The 14,079-nt window shown below is 33.4% G+C and overlaps 1 protein-coding gene across 3 annotated transcripts in view; it reads right to left on the minus strand.

Annotated features, from left to right (window-relative positions):
* The window catches only part of COP1 (COP1 E3 ubiquitin ligase), a 273,507-nt gene that overhangs the window by 195,113 nt on the left and 64,315 nt on the right, over nucleotides 1-14,079 (minus strand). For 2 of the 3 annotated variants that reach the window (XM_068541298.1, XM_068541297.1), the window contains exons 6-8: nucleotides 13,832-13,900; nucleotides 1,461-1,520; nucleotides 669-745 (exon numbers count right to left, since the gene is read on the minus strand). In XM_068541298.1, the coding sequence (XP_068397399.1) occupies nucleotides 669-745; nucleotides 1,461-1,520; nucleotides 13,832-13,900 (206 nt within the window). The remainder of the gene's footprint in view (nucleotides 1-668; nucleotides 746-1,460; nucleotides 1,521-13,831; nucleotides 13,901-14,079) is intronic. The other variant, XM_068541299.1, reaches the window with a different exon arrangement.

Here is a 14,079-nt window from a genome sequence, read left to right on the forward strand (position 1 = left end):
AGGTAGTAGATATTTCAAACAGAACTTCAGAGCTATGTAGGGACCACAGACATTCACTATATTTCACAAAAACTTACTGAAGGAGGCCAGTCACTACTGCTACTCTAAAACCTAGGGGAACAGTCACGAGCAAGACAAATGTAATTCCTGCTCTAATAGAGGGTACAGAAGGGAAGACAAATTAATAATGGGGAGTTATAAAGAAAATACCAGGGATATCTAAACTAACAGATCTATCTAATGGCCTCATTTTAAATCTGGGGAACGAGATCTGCAAGAAAATTCAACCGGTTAGTGGAAAAGTTAAAGGTATTAGTTTATCTAATTCTTCCCTAATATTACCATTTCATGTTCTCCAATTATAGATTTTTAATGTCATCTGATTTTAATTCAAAAAGTATTTAAAGCTGCCATTATTTTAAGAAATCCACCAAACTTTTAATCCAAAAGTGAATTCACAGTATTATAATATTCTACTCACTAACTGTCCCTGGCATGAAAATTCAAAGCATTAAGGAAACAGGCTATCTCAATCTCATTTCTAGATCATGACCAAAGTAATTTCTCAGGGGTTTTGTACATTACATGGAAAAGGCTCCCAAGGACTAATACCATATGTGCACTCTGCAACATAAATCCTAAGCAATTACAAGTTTCAAGCTTTGTACCTGTGTGATGGAGAAGGAGCTTCAAATTGAGGCACTGTGCTATCCTCACTGACAGGAGAGTATAAGCCGCTCATTTCCTGGAAGCACAATTATTAGAGTTATAGACACTCCAAAGAGAAGATGTATAAATCAAAAGGAGTTATGATATTATATTCCTTTCCAATCCCAGGTTTTATCAGTCCCTTTTTGTCTCAACACCCAAATTTCTCAAGGCTTCCTTTCCACAGAGTACAAAAGCAAGGATATCTGAAAGTTAAGAGACAAGCTTTTTCTATGATACACATTCTTAAAGAACCAGAAACACTTTAATAAATATTCATCACTAATGAAGCTACCGAATGCAGAAAAAGACAAATGTAAATAATTTGAATGAGTTGTACAGTACACTATGTGAACAGTGAACTAGCTAATCATTAATCCAGGTGAGACCCTATTGATAAATATTAAGATAAATATGACAGTATGGCAACTGGATCATTAGGTTCAACTCTCCAAAGTACAGAAAAACAGGATATGTCAGTCTCTACTTTAAAAATATTCTCTGCAAACATTAAGTAGCATTCCTCTTGATTCAAATATTAGCTTTCTAGTAAACAATGGATTAAACTCTAACTTTGATCATTAACTAGAGGAAAAGGCCTCCTAATAAACTATTACTGCATAAATTATGACTGTGACTTTCTATACAATGGAGACCAATCCCATAAATTTAATGCAGCAATTTAAAGGAAAAGCAAAAATGTCATGAAATTGAAAAATTACTAGAGACGTGAGAAATTCTTGATATCTTACTTCCACTCTTTTGATATCCTCTTCCAAAACACTTAACTCCTTCTGAATCTGCTCCAGTTGCTGTAGGTTAGAGAGGAGGAAATAAAAAGCCTAAACCAAACCACAAAAGCATCACCACAATCATAAAATAACTTAACGTTTACAAAATGATTTCTAGGAAAATGTGCACTAATGGTTGTCAGGGTGAAAAACTGCAGACAAAAAAGTGCTGTAAGTTCCTATGTTAAAAAGTAAATGTAAAGACTTAATATTTAAGAAAACAGTATTTTCTTTAATACAAGGACTGGCTTTATAATAAAAATATTAAAGATGAACAACAATGACAATATGACTTAATAAAAACAGAAGACATCCGAAGAATTTTCAAATTACCTCATTTAATTGTCAGCAATTAATGTCAGCATGTCAGTTAACCCCATTTTAAAAATAAAAATAAGTCTCAGAGGTTAAATTCTACCACCCCAAAGCAATCACAAGTTAGCCTCTTAAGCACTTTTTAAAACATATTTAAGATAATGTTTTATCTTTGATATCTTACCTACTGCACCATAACCTTTCTCCACGGCATTAAAATACAAACATTTTAATTGTTGCATCCCATTCAACAATATATTTAACCATCAGAGATTTAAGTTGTCTGCAAACTATCATAAGTAATTCTGGAACATATGAGTCTGCATTTCAAATTTCACTGATTATTAAAAATGAAATTATTCAATCAAAAGAAATAGTCAGCAAATCTTCACTGCATAAAACAAAACTGCTTTTCAGAAACACTATCAAATTTAAATTTCTATCACTATTACGTATAAGTGGCTGTCGTAATCTAACCCAAATATATTGAGCCAATTTTTAAAATGTAAAATAACAATAATGAATACTTATGTAATATTTATTGCCAGGCGTGAAATAGGAACTACTACACAGGAAAATGAAGCACAGAAAGGTTAAGTGACTTGTCCAAGATTATTCAGCAAATACATGGCAGACAAACAGATTTTTAAGCGCCTTTTCTTCTGTGGCAATACATACATAGTTGGTAACATATTAATTCAAATATTTGCCAATCCTAAGCATTTTGCTAAGCACTGTGAAGAACAGGATTTAGAAAACTCTAGCCCTTGCCCTCATGGAACTCAGTCTAGGGAAGATGGCAAAAAGTAAACCAATAGTTGAAATATCATAGAAAACATTATGATGATATTATGTACAAAGAATTAAAGGTACACAGACTGCCCCTAACCTACATGGAAAACTTGGGGAGAGGGAAAAGGCAACTGGATAACTGAAATAGGATCTGAAATTAAATGAAATGCTGAGCCTTGAAGGACTAACAGTAATTTGCCAGGTGGAAAAAAAGTGGGAAAAGACAGAATAAACAGAGTAAATAATAATATACACAAAGACCTAAAAGCTATGAGAAAGAGAAATAATAAATCTGAATTTATGACAATGAATGAAATCACCCAATGTCAATCAGTATAGTCAGAAGAGATGAGAACAAAAACTGGGTGTAGGGAACACCAACGGTTAAGAGATAGGCAAAGGAAGAAGGAGCAGCTCTATGTCAACCATCAATAAGGGCAAGGGCAAAAGCCAGGAGAAAAGACAGCACAGTATCACAGAAACCATTGTGGGGACAGGGGGAGGGGGTTAAAAAAAAAAGTGATTAGCATTGTCAAATTCTTTCAATTCTTCCATCTACTTTAATAAACTTTACTCCACCCTAAAATTTTTCACACCATACTCCTACCTTAACTGAAACCTTGCTCTCCCTCAAGGACACAGTCTGCTTTGGAACTCTTTCAAATAAAAGTTGGTCAAGTGATAAATTCTCTCATGCCCCAGACTAGATGGGGACTTCCACTTCTACTGCATTCATTGGCCATTCCCAATAATTAGTCTTCCACTCTAACATAAAAAAACACTCTGGTCTGGCTCAGTCCAAGCAGCCAAATCACTGTCAACAGATCTAAGACATCTACAAATATCCCAGTTATTTCCTATCATCACTAAATCCTTTTGCCTTTTGGTCCATAGCCATTTTCGACTCCACTGATCCTAACCTCTAATTCACCCATGGTCACCCTTTAACTTTTTTCATTTAATTAGCTTGAAATGCTCCACTGCTGAAATCCTTATTTAAACAAATGCTGACGGGGTCTTTAGTATGATTGTTTTCAAAACACATTTAAAGAGAAGGATGAAAGTAAACATCTAAAATATCAACATCCAGAGACAGCCAATATCACTTATATGATACATAATACATATTTAAGATCAAATTAACTTTTCACTCCACTTCTGCAATTGAAGTACCAAGAAAAAAAATCCAGTATCACCTGAAGTCTCAAAATACTAAATGCTAATGCCCAACCCTCTGAAGATAATGTCCCATCCTTCCAGTGCCCCAAAGCTTTGCTGGATAATACATCCATTACTATATATGAAGGCCATATATTAGATGAACTACATAAAACTACCAATGTTCAAACAATTTTTACTTCCAAAAGCAGCAATTTCATATGGTTCAATTTAAAATAAAACAACCAAGGTACAAGGGCTGCCCTAATAAATACATAGGTATAGTGTATCGATAAAATGATGTAACCTACTTACACGAAAAAGTCTGAAAAGGTGTCAAGACAAGACATTTTTTCTTAAATTTCAGAGAATGGAAACTATTTAGAGAGCACATGTTAAATGAGGTGTTTACATTTCAAGACGAAATTCTGAAAAAGTTTAAAGCTCTAAATTATTAAGACATTGTGTTATTCTGATTTATAATAAGAAATACAGCCTCCTGTAGGGCCTCCAGATGGGGATTGGTTGTTAGGGGAACCAGCCATGTGATTAGAGGGTTGGAACTTTCAGCCCCACCTTCTAACATCCAGAGAAGAGAGAGGGGCTGGAGACTGAGTTGAATCAACAATGGCCGATCAATCATGTCCATGTAATGAAGCGTCCATAAAAAACACTAACTTAAGGGGTTCAAAGGGCTTCTGGGTTGGTGAACATGTAGGTTGGTGAGCACATGGAGATGCTTGGAGAATGGCACACCTGGAGAGGGTATGGAAGCTCCATGCCCCTTGAGTTGTATCCTTTCACCATAAACTGGTACTCTAGTAAGTAAACTATTCTCCTAAGTTATGTGACCCATTCTAGCAAATTATCAAACCCAAGGAGGCAGACATGGGAACTACCAATTTAGAGCCAGTAGGCCAGATGCACATGTGACTTTCTGGACTTGCAATTGTCATCTGAAGGGGCAGCTCAGTCTTGTGGGACTGAGTCCTTAACCAGTGGAATCTGGGGCTAACTCCAGGTAGACAGTGTTAGATAGAACTGAACTGAACTGAATTGAACTGTAGGACACTCAGTTGGTGTCCAAAGAGAACTGGAAAATTGGTGTGGGAAATGACCTACACATTTGGTGGCCAGAAATATGGAGAGTGGTGATGAATAATGAAAACAAGTGTTCTCCTTTCAGGCATCAATATAAGACATTATAGTACAAGGAAATAGAAGAAAGACAAAGGATAACCATTTTAAAAAGCAGTAAGAAAATTGGGCTAACTTCACTCTGCAAATATGTTTCATAAGCCAGAGAGGCAGAATCTAGAATAAAAGCATGAATCAGAGTCCAAGAATGTTTTGGAGATATATGAAGGAAGTCCATAAAGCTGAACTGTCATTATCTAAATGAAAACTGATCACAAATTGGGAATGATAATAGACAAACCTCTGGATCAAATCTGCCTTAACACTATTATGAGTTTGGGGGCTACTAAAAATAATAATAATAAATACATAAGATGGAGAAATGCTACTTGAGAGCACAGTCTTAAGCCATCAAGCACTCTCTTAACACAGCATACTGTACCAAAACCCAAAGAAAATTTTTAAAAAATTTAAATTTAAAAAGTGAAGAAAGAAAGTCTCAGAATTCCTTAAGACTAAAACATAAAAGAATTCAAAAATAGAGCCCCCTTTTATTGACATTAGCTTTGGTGCAGGTAGGTATCATTGGCACTCATTTATTTGACCATCACTATGATTTGATAAAAATATGTTTAAGTATTAAATTCAGTATTTTGTTTTTTAGAGCTAATATAATTAGAATACATTATAGCTGCCAAGACTTCTTCAATTATCTGACATATTCAAAACTGAACAAAAGAATACTGATATACTTTCAGAAAAAAAGTTGGTTAAAAAAAGAGTAGCAAAATTAATATATGGATATAAAAACAAGAAAGCACTAAAAAAAAATTTTAAAAAAAGAAAGCACTGTACACTGATTAGATCATCCAACACCCAAAACACTGACAACACCAAAAGCTGATGAACATGTGTGGCAACAAGAACTCTCATTTATTCTTGGTAGGAATGAAAAATTGTACAGCCACTCTGGAAGACAGTTTGGCAGTTTCTTAAAAAATTAAACATACTCTTATCATATGATCCAATATTACACTCCTTGGTATTTACCCAAAGGAGTTGAAAACTTAAGATTCCCAAAAAAAACATTGATAGCAGCTATATTCATAATACCAACACTTGAAACAACCAAGATGTCCTTCAGAAAATGAATGGATAAATAGTGGTACATCCAGACAATGGAATAATATTCAGTGCTAAGAAGAAATGAGCTTTCAATCCATGAAAAGACATGGAGGAAACTTAAATGTATATTACTACAGTGTGTATGGGAAATCTCTGTAGCTTCCTTTCAATTCTGTGGACTTAAAACTGCTCTAAAAAACAAAGTCTTTAAAAATACATAAATATAGTCAAGTAACCCTTAAAGAAAAAACATAAGAACAAAAAAAGAGAAAAGAAACATAAAACAAATAATAAAATGGCAGGCTTAAACTCTAAATTTACATTAAATGTAAATGGTCTAAATACAAAATTCTAAGACTGCTGAGTCAGGTGAAGTGAATGAAAAACCTCTGCTGTCTATAAGAAAATCACCTCAAATAAGTTAAGTGATATAACAAGGAACCAAAGATTCAGTAAGGATGCAAAAAATTCTCACCATACGTTTAACAAACTTTACACCACACCATGCAACTGCAGGAAACACATTCTTTTCAAGCACAAATATTTCAAAATTTAATGAACTAACGGGTGATAATGCAAATATCATATTAAGAAAAACACTAATTATTTTCTGATAACAATGCAATTATAACAGAAATCCATAATTAAGAAAAAAAAGAAAATCCCCACATCCAAGTAATGAGTTTATCTCTAAATAACCCACATGCCTAAGAAAAACTATAATGAAAATTAGAAACCATTTTGAACTAAGGAATAACAAACAAAATGCCATATCATAATTATTAGATGCAACTAAAAGAAAAATTGTGGCCTCAAATGCCTATATTAGAAAAAAGTCTGCCTACTAATATGTATATCCAAATTAACAAATTAGAAAAGAAACAACAAAATAAAACCAAAGAAAGTAGAAGGATGGAAACTGTAATATAAAGAGGGTATTAATAAAATGGAAAACAAAATAGAGAATATAAAACTGAAAGTTGGTTCCCAGATAAAACTCAAAATTGTTACATCTCTGGCAAGAACTGATCAAGAAAAAAGAGAGAAATGCACAGCACCAATAAGCAGAGTCAGGAATGAAAGACATCACTAAAAACTCTGGGGACATTAAAAACTTAGTATTAAGACCAAGCTAATACCAATAAATTTGAAAATTTAGATGAAACAGACAACACTTAGAAAAAGTATAACATGTCAAAAATGGTATGTAAAACAAAAATATGAATAAGCAGTAACTGAATCAATACTTAAAAAGCTTCTGCAAACAACAGGTCCAGATAGCTTCTCCAGCAAAATCCTTAAACATTCAGCAAAGACATCCATCCTAGATTATACAAATTCTTCCAGAAAATAGAAGAAGAGGGTACATTCCTCAACTCATTTGATAAAACTATCTTTATAACAAAATTGGACAAGATCAGTGTAAAAAAAAAAATTAAAGAACAACCTCATTAATGAATACAGATGCAATAAGGAAGGCAAGTAGGGCAAACAACTGTCCTGGTGGGGTTTCTAGAATGCAGAACATTCAGTGATAAAACTAGAATACTCTTGGGAAAATCAGGACAGTTGGTCACCCTAGGTGCAAAGTTGATTGATTTTTAATGTTAAACCAATGTAATTATCCAGTTTAACATAATGAAAAAAAAATATCATCTCAACTGCACAAAAATTTTGGAGAATACTCAACCCCCACTTATAATTTAGAAAAAAAAATCCTCTTAGGAAACTGGGAATAGAAACTTAGCTCCTTGAATGATAAAAAAAATACCTACCAAAAACCTACAGAAAACATCATACCTAATGGTGACACGTCGAAAGCTTTCACTTTGAGATCAGCACCAAGACTAGGATGCCCCGCTATCACCACTTCTATTCATCATTGTACCGGATGTCCTAGCCAGCAGAGTAAGACAAGAAAAATAAATAAAGGATATAAGGATCATAAAGAAAGAAACTAAACTGTTATTATTTGCAGATGATGATGTGTACACAGAAAACATAAAATAATCTACAAATAAATTATTAGAATTAATGATTTTAACAAGGTTGCTGGATACCAAAAAAAGTGTCAAAATCAACTGCATTTCTATATACCAGCAATGAATAATAAGAAACTGAAATTAAAGACACAGGCATCACTTACAATAGCATAAAAATGATTGAAGACCTAAGAACAACTCTAAAATAAAGATGTGTAAGAATAATACCCTGAAAAACATCAAAATTTTGAAGGACATTCTTAAGGACCTAGATATACAGAGAGAAATACCATGTTCAAAGGCTAGAGGACTCAATATTGTAAAGATACTCTACCAAATTCATCTATGGAATCAAAGTAATCCCAATAAAAATCACAGCAGGTGTACCATGGAAATGTATCAGCTGGTTCTAATATTTATAGAGAAATACAAAGAGCCATGAATAGCTGAGACTTTCCTAAAAAAGAATAGTAACTTACTTTAAAGTTCTAGTATTTAATACAATGCGGTATTGCCAGAAAGATAGACAAACAGACCAGTGGAGCAGAAGAGAGCCTAGAAACAGACCCACACATGTATGGACACATGATGTATGACAGATGTGGTATTTCAAAGCAATGGGAAAAGGATGGACTTTTTAATTAAGGATGCTTGGACATCTGGACACCCATATGAAAAATTCCCAAGTAGATTACAGATGTGAGTATGAAAAATAAAAGGTAAAGATTCAAGTAGGTAATACAGCAAAATGTCTTCATGCCCTCAGGTGGAGAAGAATTCTTTACCTAACATAAAAGGTACTAATTATAACAGGAAAGACTAATAAATTTGACTCTATTATAGACAGAAACTTCTGCTCATCAAATGACATCATTAAGACAATGGAAAAAGCAGCCCAATTAGAGGGGGAAAAGATCTGCTATAGATAAGTAGATAGAGAGATAGATAGATAGATAGATAGAACAAAGAACTTTTATCTAGAATATATAGACAATAAACCAATAAGAAAATCAACTAAATAGAAAAGATGCACAAAGCTTTAAACAAGTACTTCACACATACACAAAAATCCCAATGGCCAATTCATAGTACTGTGTACTCAACCTCACTGGTCTCAGGGAAATGCAACTTAAAACCACAAAGAGATAGCAATACATATCCTAAGATTTGCTAAACTGAAAAAAGTCTATTGACACCAAGTACTGGCAAGAATATAGTGCAATAGGAACATTCCTACAATGCCTGTAGGAAGAGTAACCAATACAACTGCTCAGGCATTGTTTGGCATTATCTATTAAATTAGAAGATGTACATATCCTATGACTCATTAATTCCACTTCTACATATGTAGCATAGAGAGATATATGCCAATATATACCTGGATAAATATATAAGATAGTAAATAACATTGTTTGTAAACAGCTCAAAACCAAAAACAACTCACAAGTCCATCAACAACAAAAATGGGGTGTATTCATTTAATAGAATACTATACAACAACAAAAATGAATCAATTATAGCCATATACAACAATAGGGATGAATCTTAACACTGGGCCAAAGACAAGAACAAAACATTATATAATGCAGAAGTGCATTTATATTAGTTCAAAAGAAGAGACTTATAAATACTTAGGCATCAAAACAATAAAGAAAAACAGAGAGGTGATTACCATAAATATCAGAATATTGACTACCTAATGGGCAAGGGAGAAGGCTATAATCTGGAAAGGGTAGGGAGGGAGCTTCAGGAGGCCTAGCAAAAACCTATTGTTTAATCAGGATGATGGTTACATGGATGATCACTCTACTATGAATCTCTAAACTGTAAATTCGTTTTACGAAGTTTTCTGTGCTTTATTTCATATAAAAACATTGTAAAATGCAATTCTTTCAAATATTCAAAATAAAATTCCAAACAAAACCAAAAGGAAACCAAGAGTCATCAAAACTGTCCTATTACAATGAATTAAACAGGTACCACAAATGTCCAAAAGTATATTTTAAAATTAAATCGTATGAAATATAAGACAATTGTTCAAATGCTGGTACAAATTTGCACAGAGGAGACTGGCTTTTACATGGAACCCAAAGCCCTTTTGTTCAATCTGACCATGAAGAAAGAATAACATGTTCATTTAAAAACATATATTTATTAAGTGCTGTGGTAGGCTGGCTCTAAGAAAGCCTCCAAAGATTCCCACCTCAGAATTCACACCCTTGTGTAATTCCCTCTCTTTGTGTAGGCTGGACCCAAAGATTTGCTTCTAATGGAAAAAACAGAACACTTGTTGAGATGTAACTTTCAAGATTAATCTACAAAAAGCATGTGACTGCTGTCTTCAAAACCCTCTCTTGCTCCCTCTGAGGGAAGTCAGCTGCCACACAGTAAGTTATCCTATGGAGAAGCACATGTGGTAAGAATATGGTATCTCTTTCCAACAGCCAACAAGTGAACTTGGAAGCATTCCTATCCCAGTCGAACCTTAAGATAACTGCTGCCCTGGCCAACATGTGGAGCGTAGCTTGGTGAGAAACCCTGAGCAAAGGCACTCAGTTACTCTGCACCAAGATTCCTGACACAATATATTAAATGATGTTTGTAAGCCATTAAATTTGAGGGTAACTTGTTACACAGCAATAGATAACTAATGAAAATGCCTACTATGTGCCTTGCACATTCCTTTCTCTTAATATTCAAAGGAGATTCAAGGAAAAAAATAAATCACAAATAAAAATTAAATGTAGGATTCTAACAGCAAGATGTGACATTGGAACAAATAAGTATGTTAAATCTGAAAAGCAGATTCTTAGTCTTGGTTTAGACTCATCATAACCGCAATTAAAAGTCAAGCATAAAATCACAAAGTTAATTTTCAAAGTCTGAATGTTAATCTTAGGAAAAAAAAATCAGAAGCAGTAGTTTGTCTCCTGGTCAGTCTGTATTTTGCTTGAATAAGTTCAAGTATAAGTTATACTACAGGAAATAAGACCTTTAACAACCATATTCACTTTGAGGATTAAACACACAAATATATACTTCATAATATATGCAAAAAAAAATAACCACTCACTTCATTCTGTCTGTACTAAATCATGAGGTATTAGTCAACTACATTTTCTAGACTGAAGTTTACTATTTCCAAATCTCTAGTGTACCTGACTCCAATCACGGAAAAATTTATGTAATTTAATCAAAGTAACTGGTAAGTTTTTAAGTCTGTTAACCTAGCTCCAAATTTTCGAAGTTTTAAAACTTTGTTAACCTAGCTCCTCAGAGTCCCTTGTGTAGTTAAACCTGAAATACTCAGAATCACTCAATTATGGATACATTAAAAACAAGAAAACCAAAATGTATTAATATCAGTATAATCATTGCATATTAAGAGGCACCAATATCCAGAAGTACTTGGAACCAGTATGTTTCTTGGTTAAATTGCCTACCATAAGAAAATATGATCCAAGAGAGAAAAGAAATCCATCATTCACAAGGATCTTATGAGATTCAAACTAAACTCAAGCTAAAAAATTCTAAAGCACAATTAACCCAGACATAATAACAAAAATATAGGAACACTGATACTAAGGGCTATATGACCAAAGGCAATATCATAGAAGGAGTTATTGGAGGCCACCGGCCACCACATCAGAGAGAGGACAAATTAATATAACAAGGAAGAGCTATCGTTGGGAAACATTCTCCATTGATCTCTCCCATTTCTGCACATCTTTTGATAACTTTTGTTCCAAATTATCTTTTCAAGGATGTTTGTTTAGTGAACACCCTGGCAAGACAGAAATAGTGACTTTCTCCAGGAGAGAGGGCAGATTTGTTTTCTGATCAATAAAATAAAAATAGTGTCTCCCTGCAGGGCAAAGACTGAACAGATTTGCTAGCAGACCCCTTTAAAAGACGGGGGTATCCTAAGTTCAAGGTTCTTTGGTTGTAATATATATCCATTTTATATGCAGAATCTACCAAGGCCCATCTCTAAACCGCCCCTGAGGGACTTGCAGGTCATGAAGCTGATGCTGCCAGATATGCCATGAGTAATCAAGGCTTTATTTCCAACCCAGAAGTCTCATGTCTTCTGCCAGCATCTACGAAACTGTGGCGGGCTAACTTGTCAGCTTGCTAGTGAAAGTCCCAGAACGTTCATAGTTGTTTATTTTATAGTTATATGCTGCATCCTTCTTACCTGAGACAATTTCAAATCTAAATATGTTGCAAGCATTAACAGACACTAGAGAAGTGTGAAAAACCTCAGAGGCTAATGAAAACCTTAAATAATTCAGATCATACATAGTGATCAGCCATTTCATTTAACCCCCCAGATATCCGTATGTTTGGACTGTTCACTTAACTGATTCATTATCAGATAATTTCCTATGTACCAAATCTCACTCGATGAGTTCAAAGTCTAAGGTAAAAAGAACCACATAAAACTAATGCAAAACAATTTCACATTCTGTTTTGAAAGGAGAGAAGGTATGTACGGAATATAAAAAATTATCACTTTTCCAAAGAATTTGCTATAGCAAAGATGGTTGAGTGTACATACTGAATTAATAATTTTGTTTCCGTATGCTATAAAATGTTCAGCTTTGTTACTCAAAGTGTGGTCCACGGACCAATAGCATCATCACCTGGAGCTTGCTAGAAATGCAGATTATCAGGCTCAAACACACACCCTCTTAATCAGAACTTGGATTCTAAGAAGATCCTCAGGTGATTCTTATGCAAATTGAAGTTAAAGTACCCACCAAAAAAATAAAATTAAAAATCAAGAAGAATATATAAAACTCAAATTCATACAGAAGATAATTTTTAATAGACACTAAAACATTAAAATCACAACTGCTACCTCAGCAAAAGTTAAAGAAAAATACAATCATAAACCAGGTAAAGAACATTTAGCTATCAACACTAGCATAACACAGAAAAATCCAATCTGAACAAAGAAAAAGTTAAAAACAGACATCATGAATAGTCCAAAAAAAGGAGAAGTATCAAACTAAGATAATGTAAAGTTCTGGCAATGCACACTTAAAGTACTTCATCAAAATAAGTTCTCATCTTTTTATTTTCAAAAATAATAAAGATGGCCTGGAACCTAACAAATATGGTTATATTTTTTTGAGTAAAAAATGTCCTAATTAGACAACTGAAAGTAAAAATATAACAGTTGGGAATTTAAATATAAAACAGTTTTCAAAGTTATTTTAGCATGCTACCAAGAACACAGGATTTTGCCTTTCATTTTCCCGTATTTTATACTATTGTGAAATGACTGAGGAATCTTAAATGTTAAATTAGGACATTCTGTTATAAAATTATTAATAAAAAGTAATCTTTTAGTTATCCTGCATGACTTACACTTTCCAAGTTCTAAATAGGTAGCTATATTTTTACTTGTTTCCCCCCACCAAGATGTATTTTAATCATAGGAAAATTGTAACCCTCTCTACTTAAGACTTCATTATCTAAATTTTCCTACGTTTTCTTTTCAGGGTGAAAGTTAGACTGCCATTTGATAATTCCACTATCTATTCTTTATAGCTTTGAGGTAACATCATTATATTCACTCCTACAGAAAACTTTTTAGCACACCTCCAAAAAGGGATTTTTAAAATATCAAGTTGTAAACGTAAAAGAAGTTAAAATAACAAAGCTTAAAAAAAAATAAAACTCCTGAAAACTCAAATGCTTGTAAATGTTTAAATAAAATTTTTAACCTGAAATGCCTTCACAAAAATGGGGAAAAAATGGGAAGAGTCAACAATAGTAAATGACACATTACGTAAAATACACAAAATAATATACCTCTCTCTTATTTCTTCTTGCAACCTTGAGGAATTCCATAAGGATCTGTAGTTGGGCTGCATGTGATTCCTATAATAGAAAATTATAATTGTTCTTTTAAAAATATAACTTTGAGTTCAAAGTTTTCTTTAACACCACAGTATAATCAGTATGAAGCAACTTAATTCATCCATTTAAGTTAGTCTCATTTCTATTTAGTCAGTTTTCCACTTGCTAATTGGCATTTTTAAAAGCAAGCCATTTCCCCT

Source organism: Eschrichtius robustus, chromosome 3, assembly GCF_028021215.1.
Source record: "Eschrichtius robustus isolate mEscRob2 chromosome 3, mEscRob2.pri, whole genome shotgun sequence".
Lineage (NCBI taxonomy): Eukaryota > Metazoa > Chordata > Mammalia > Artiodactyla > Eschrichtiidae > Eschrichtius > Eschrichtius robustus.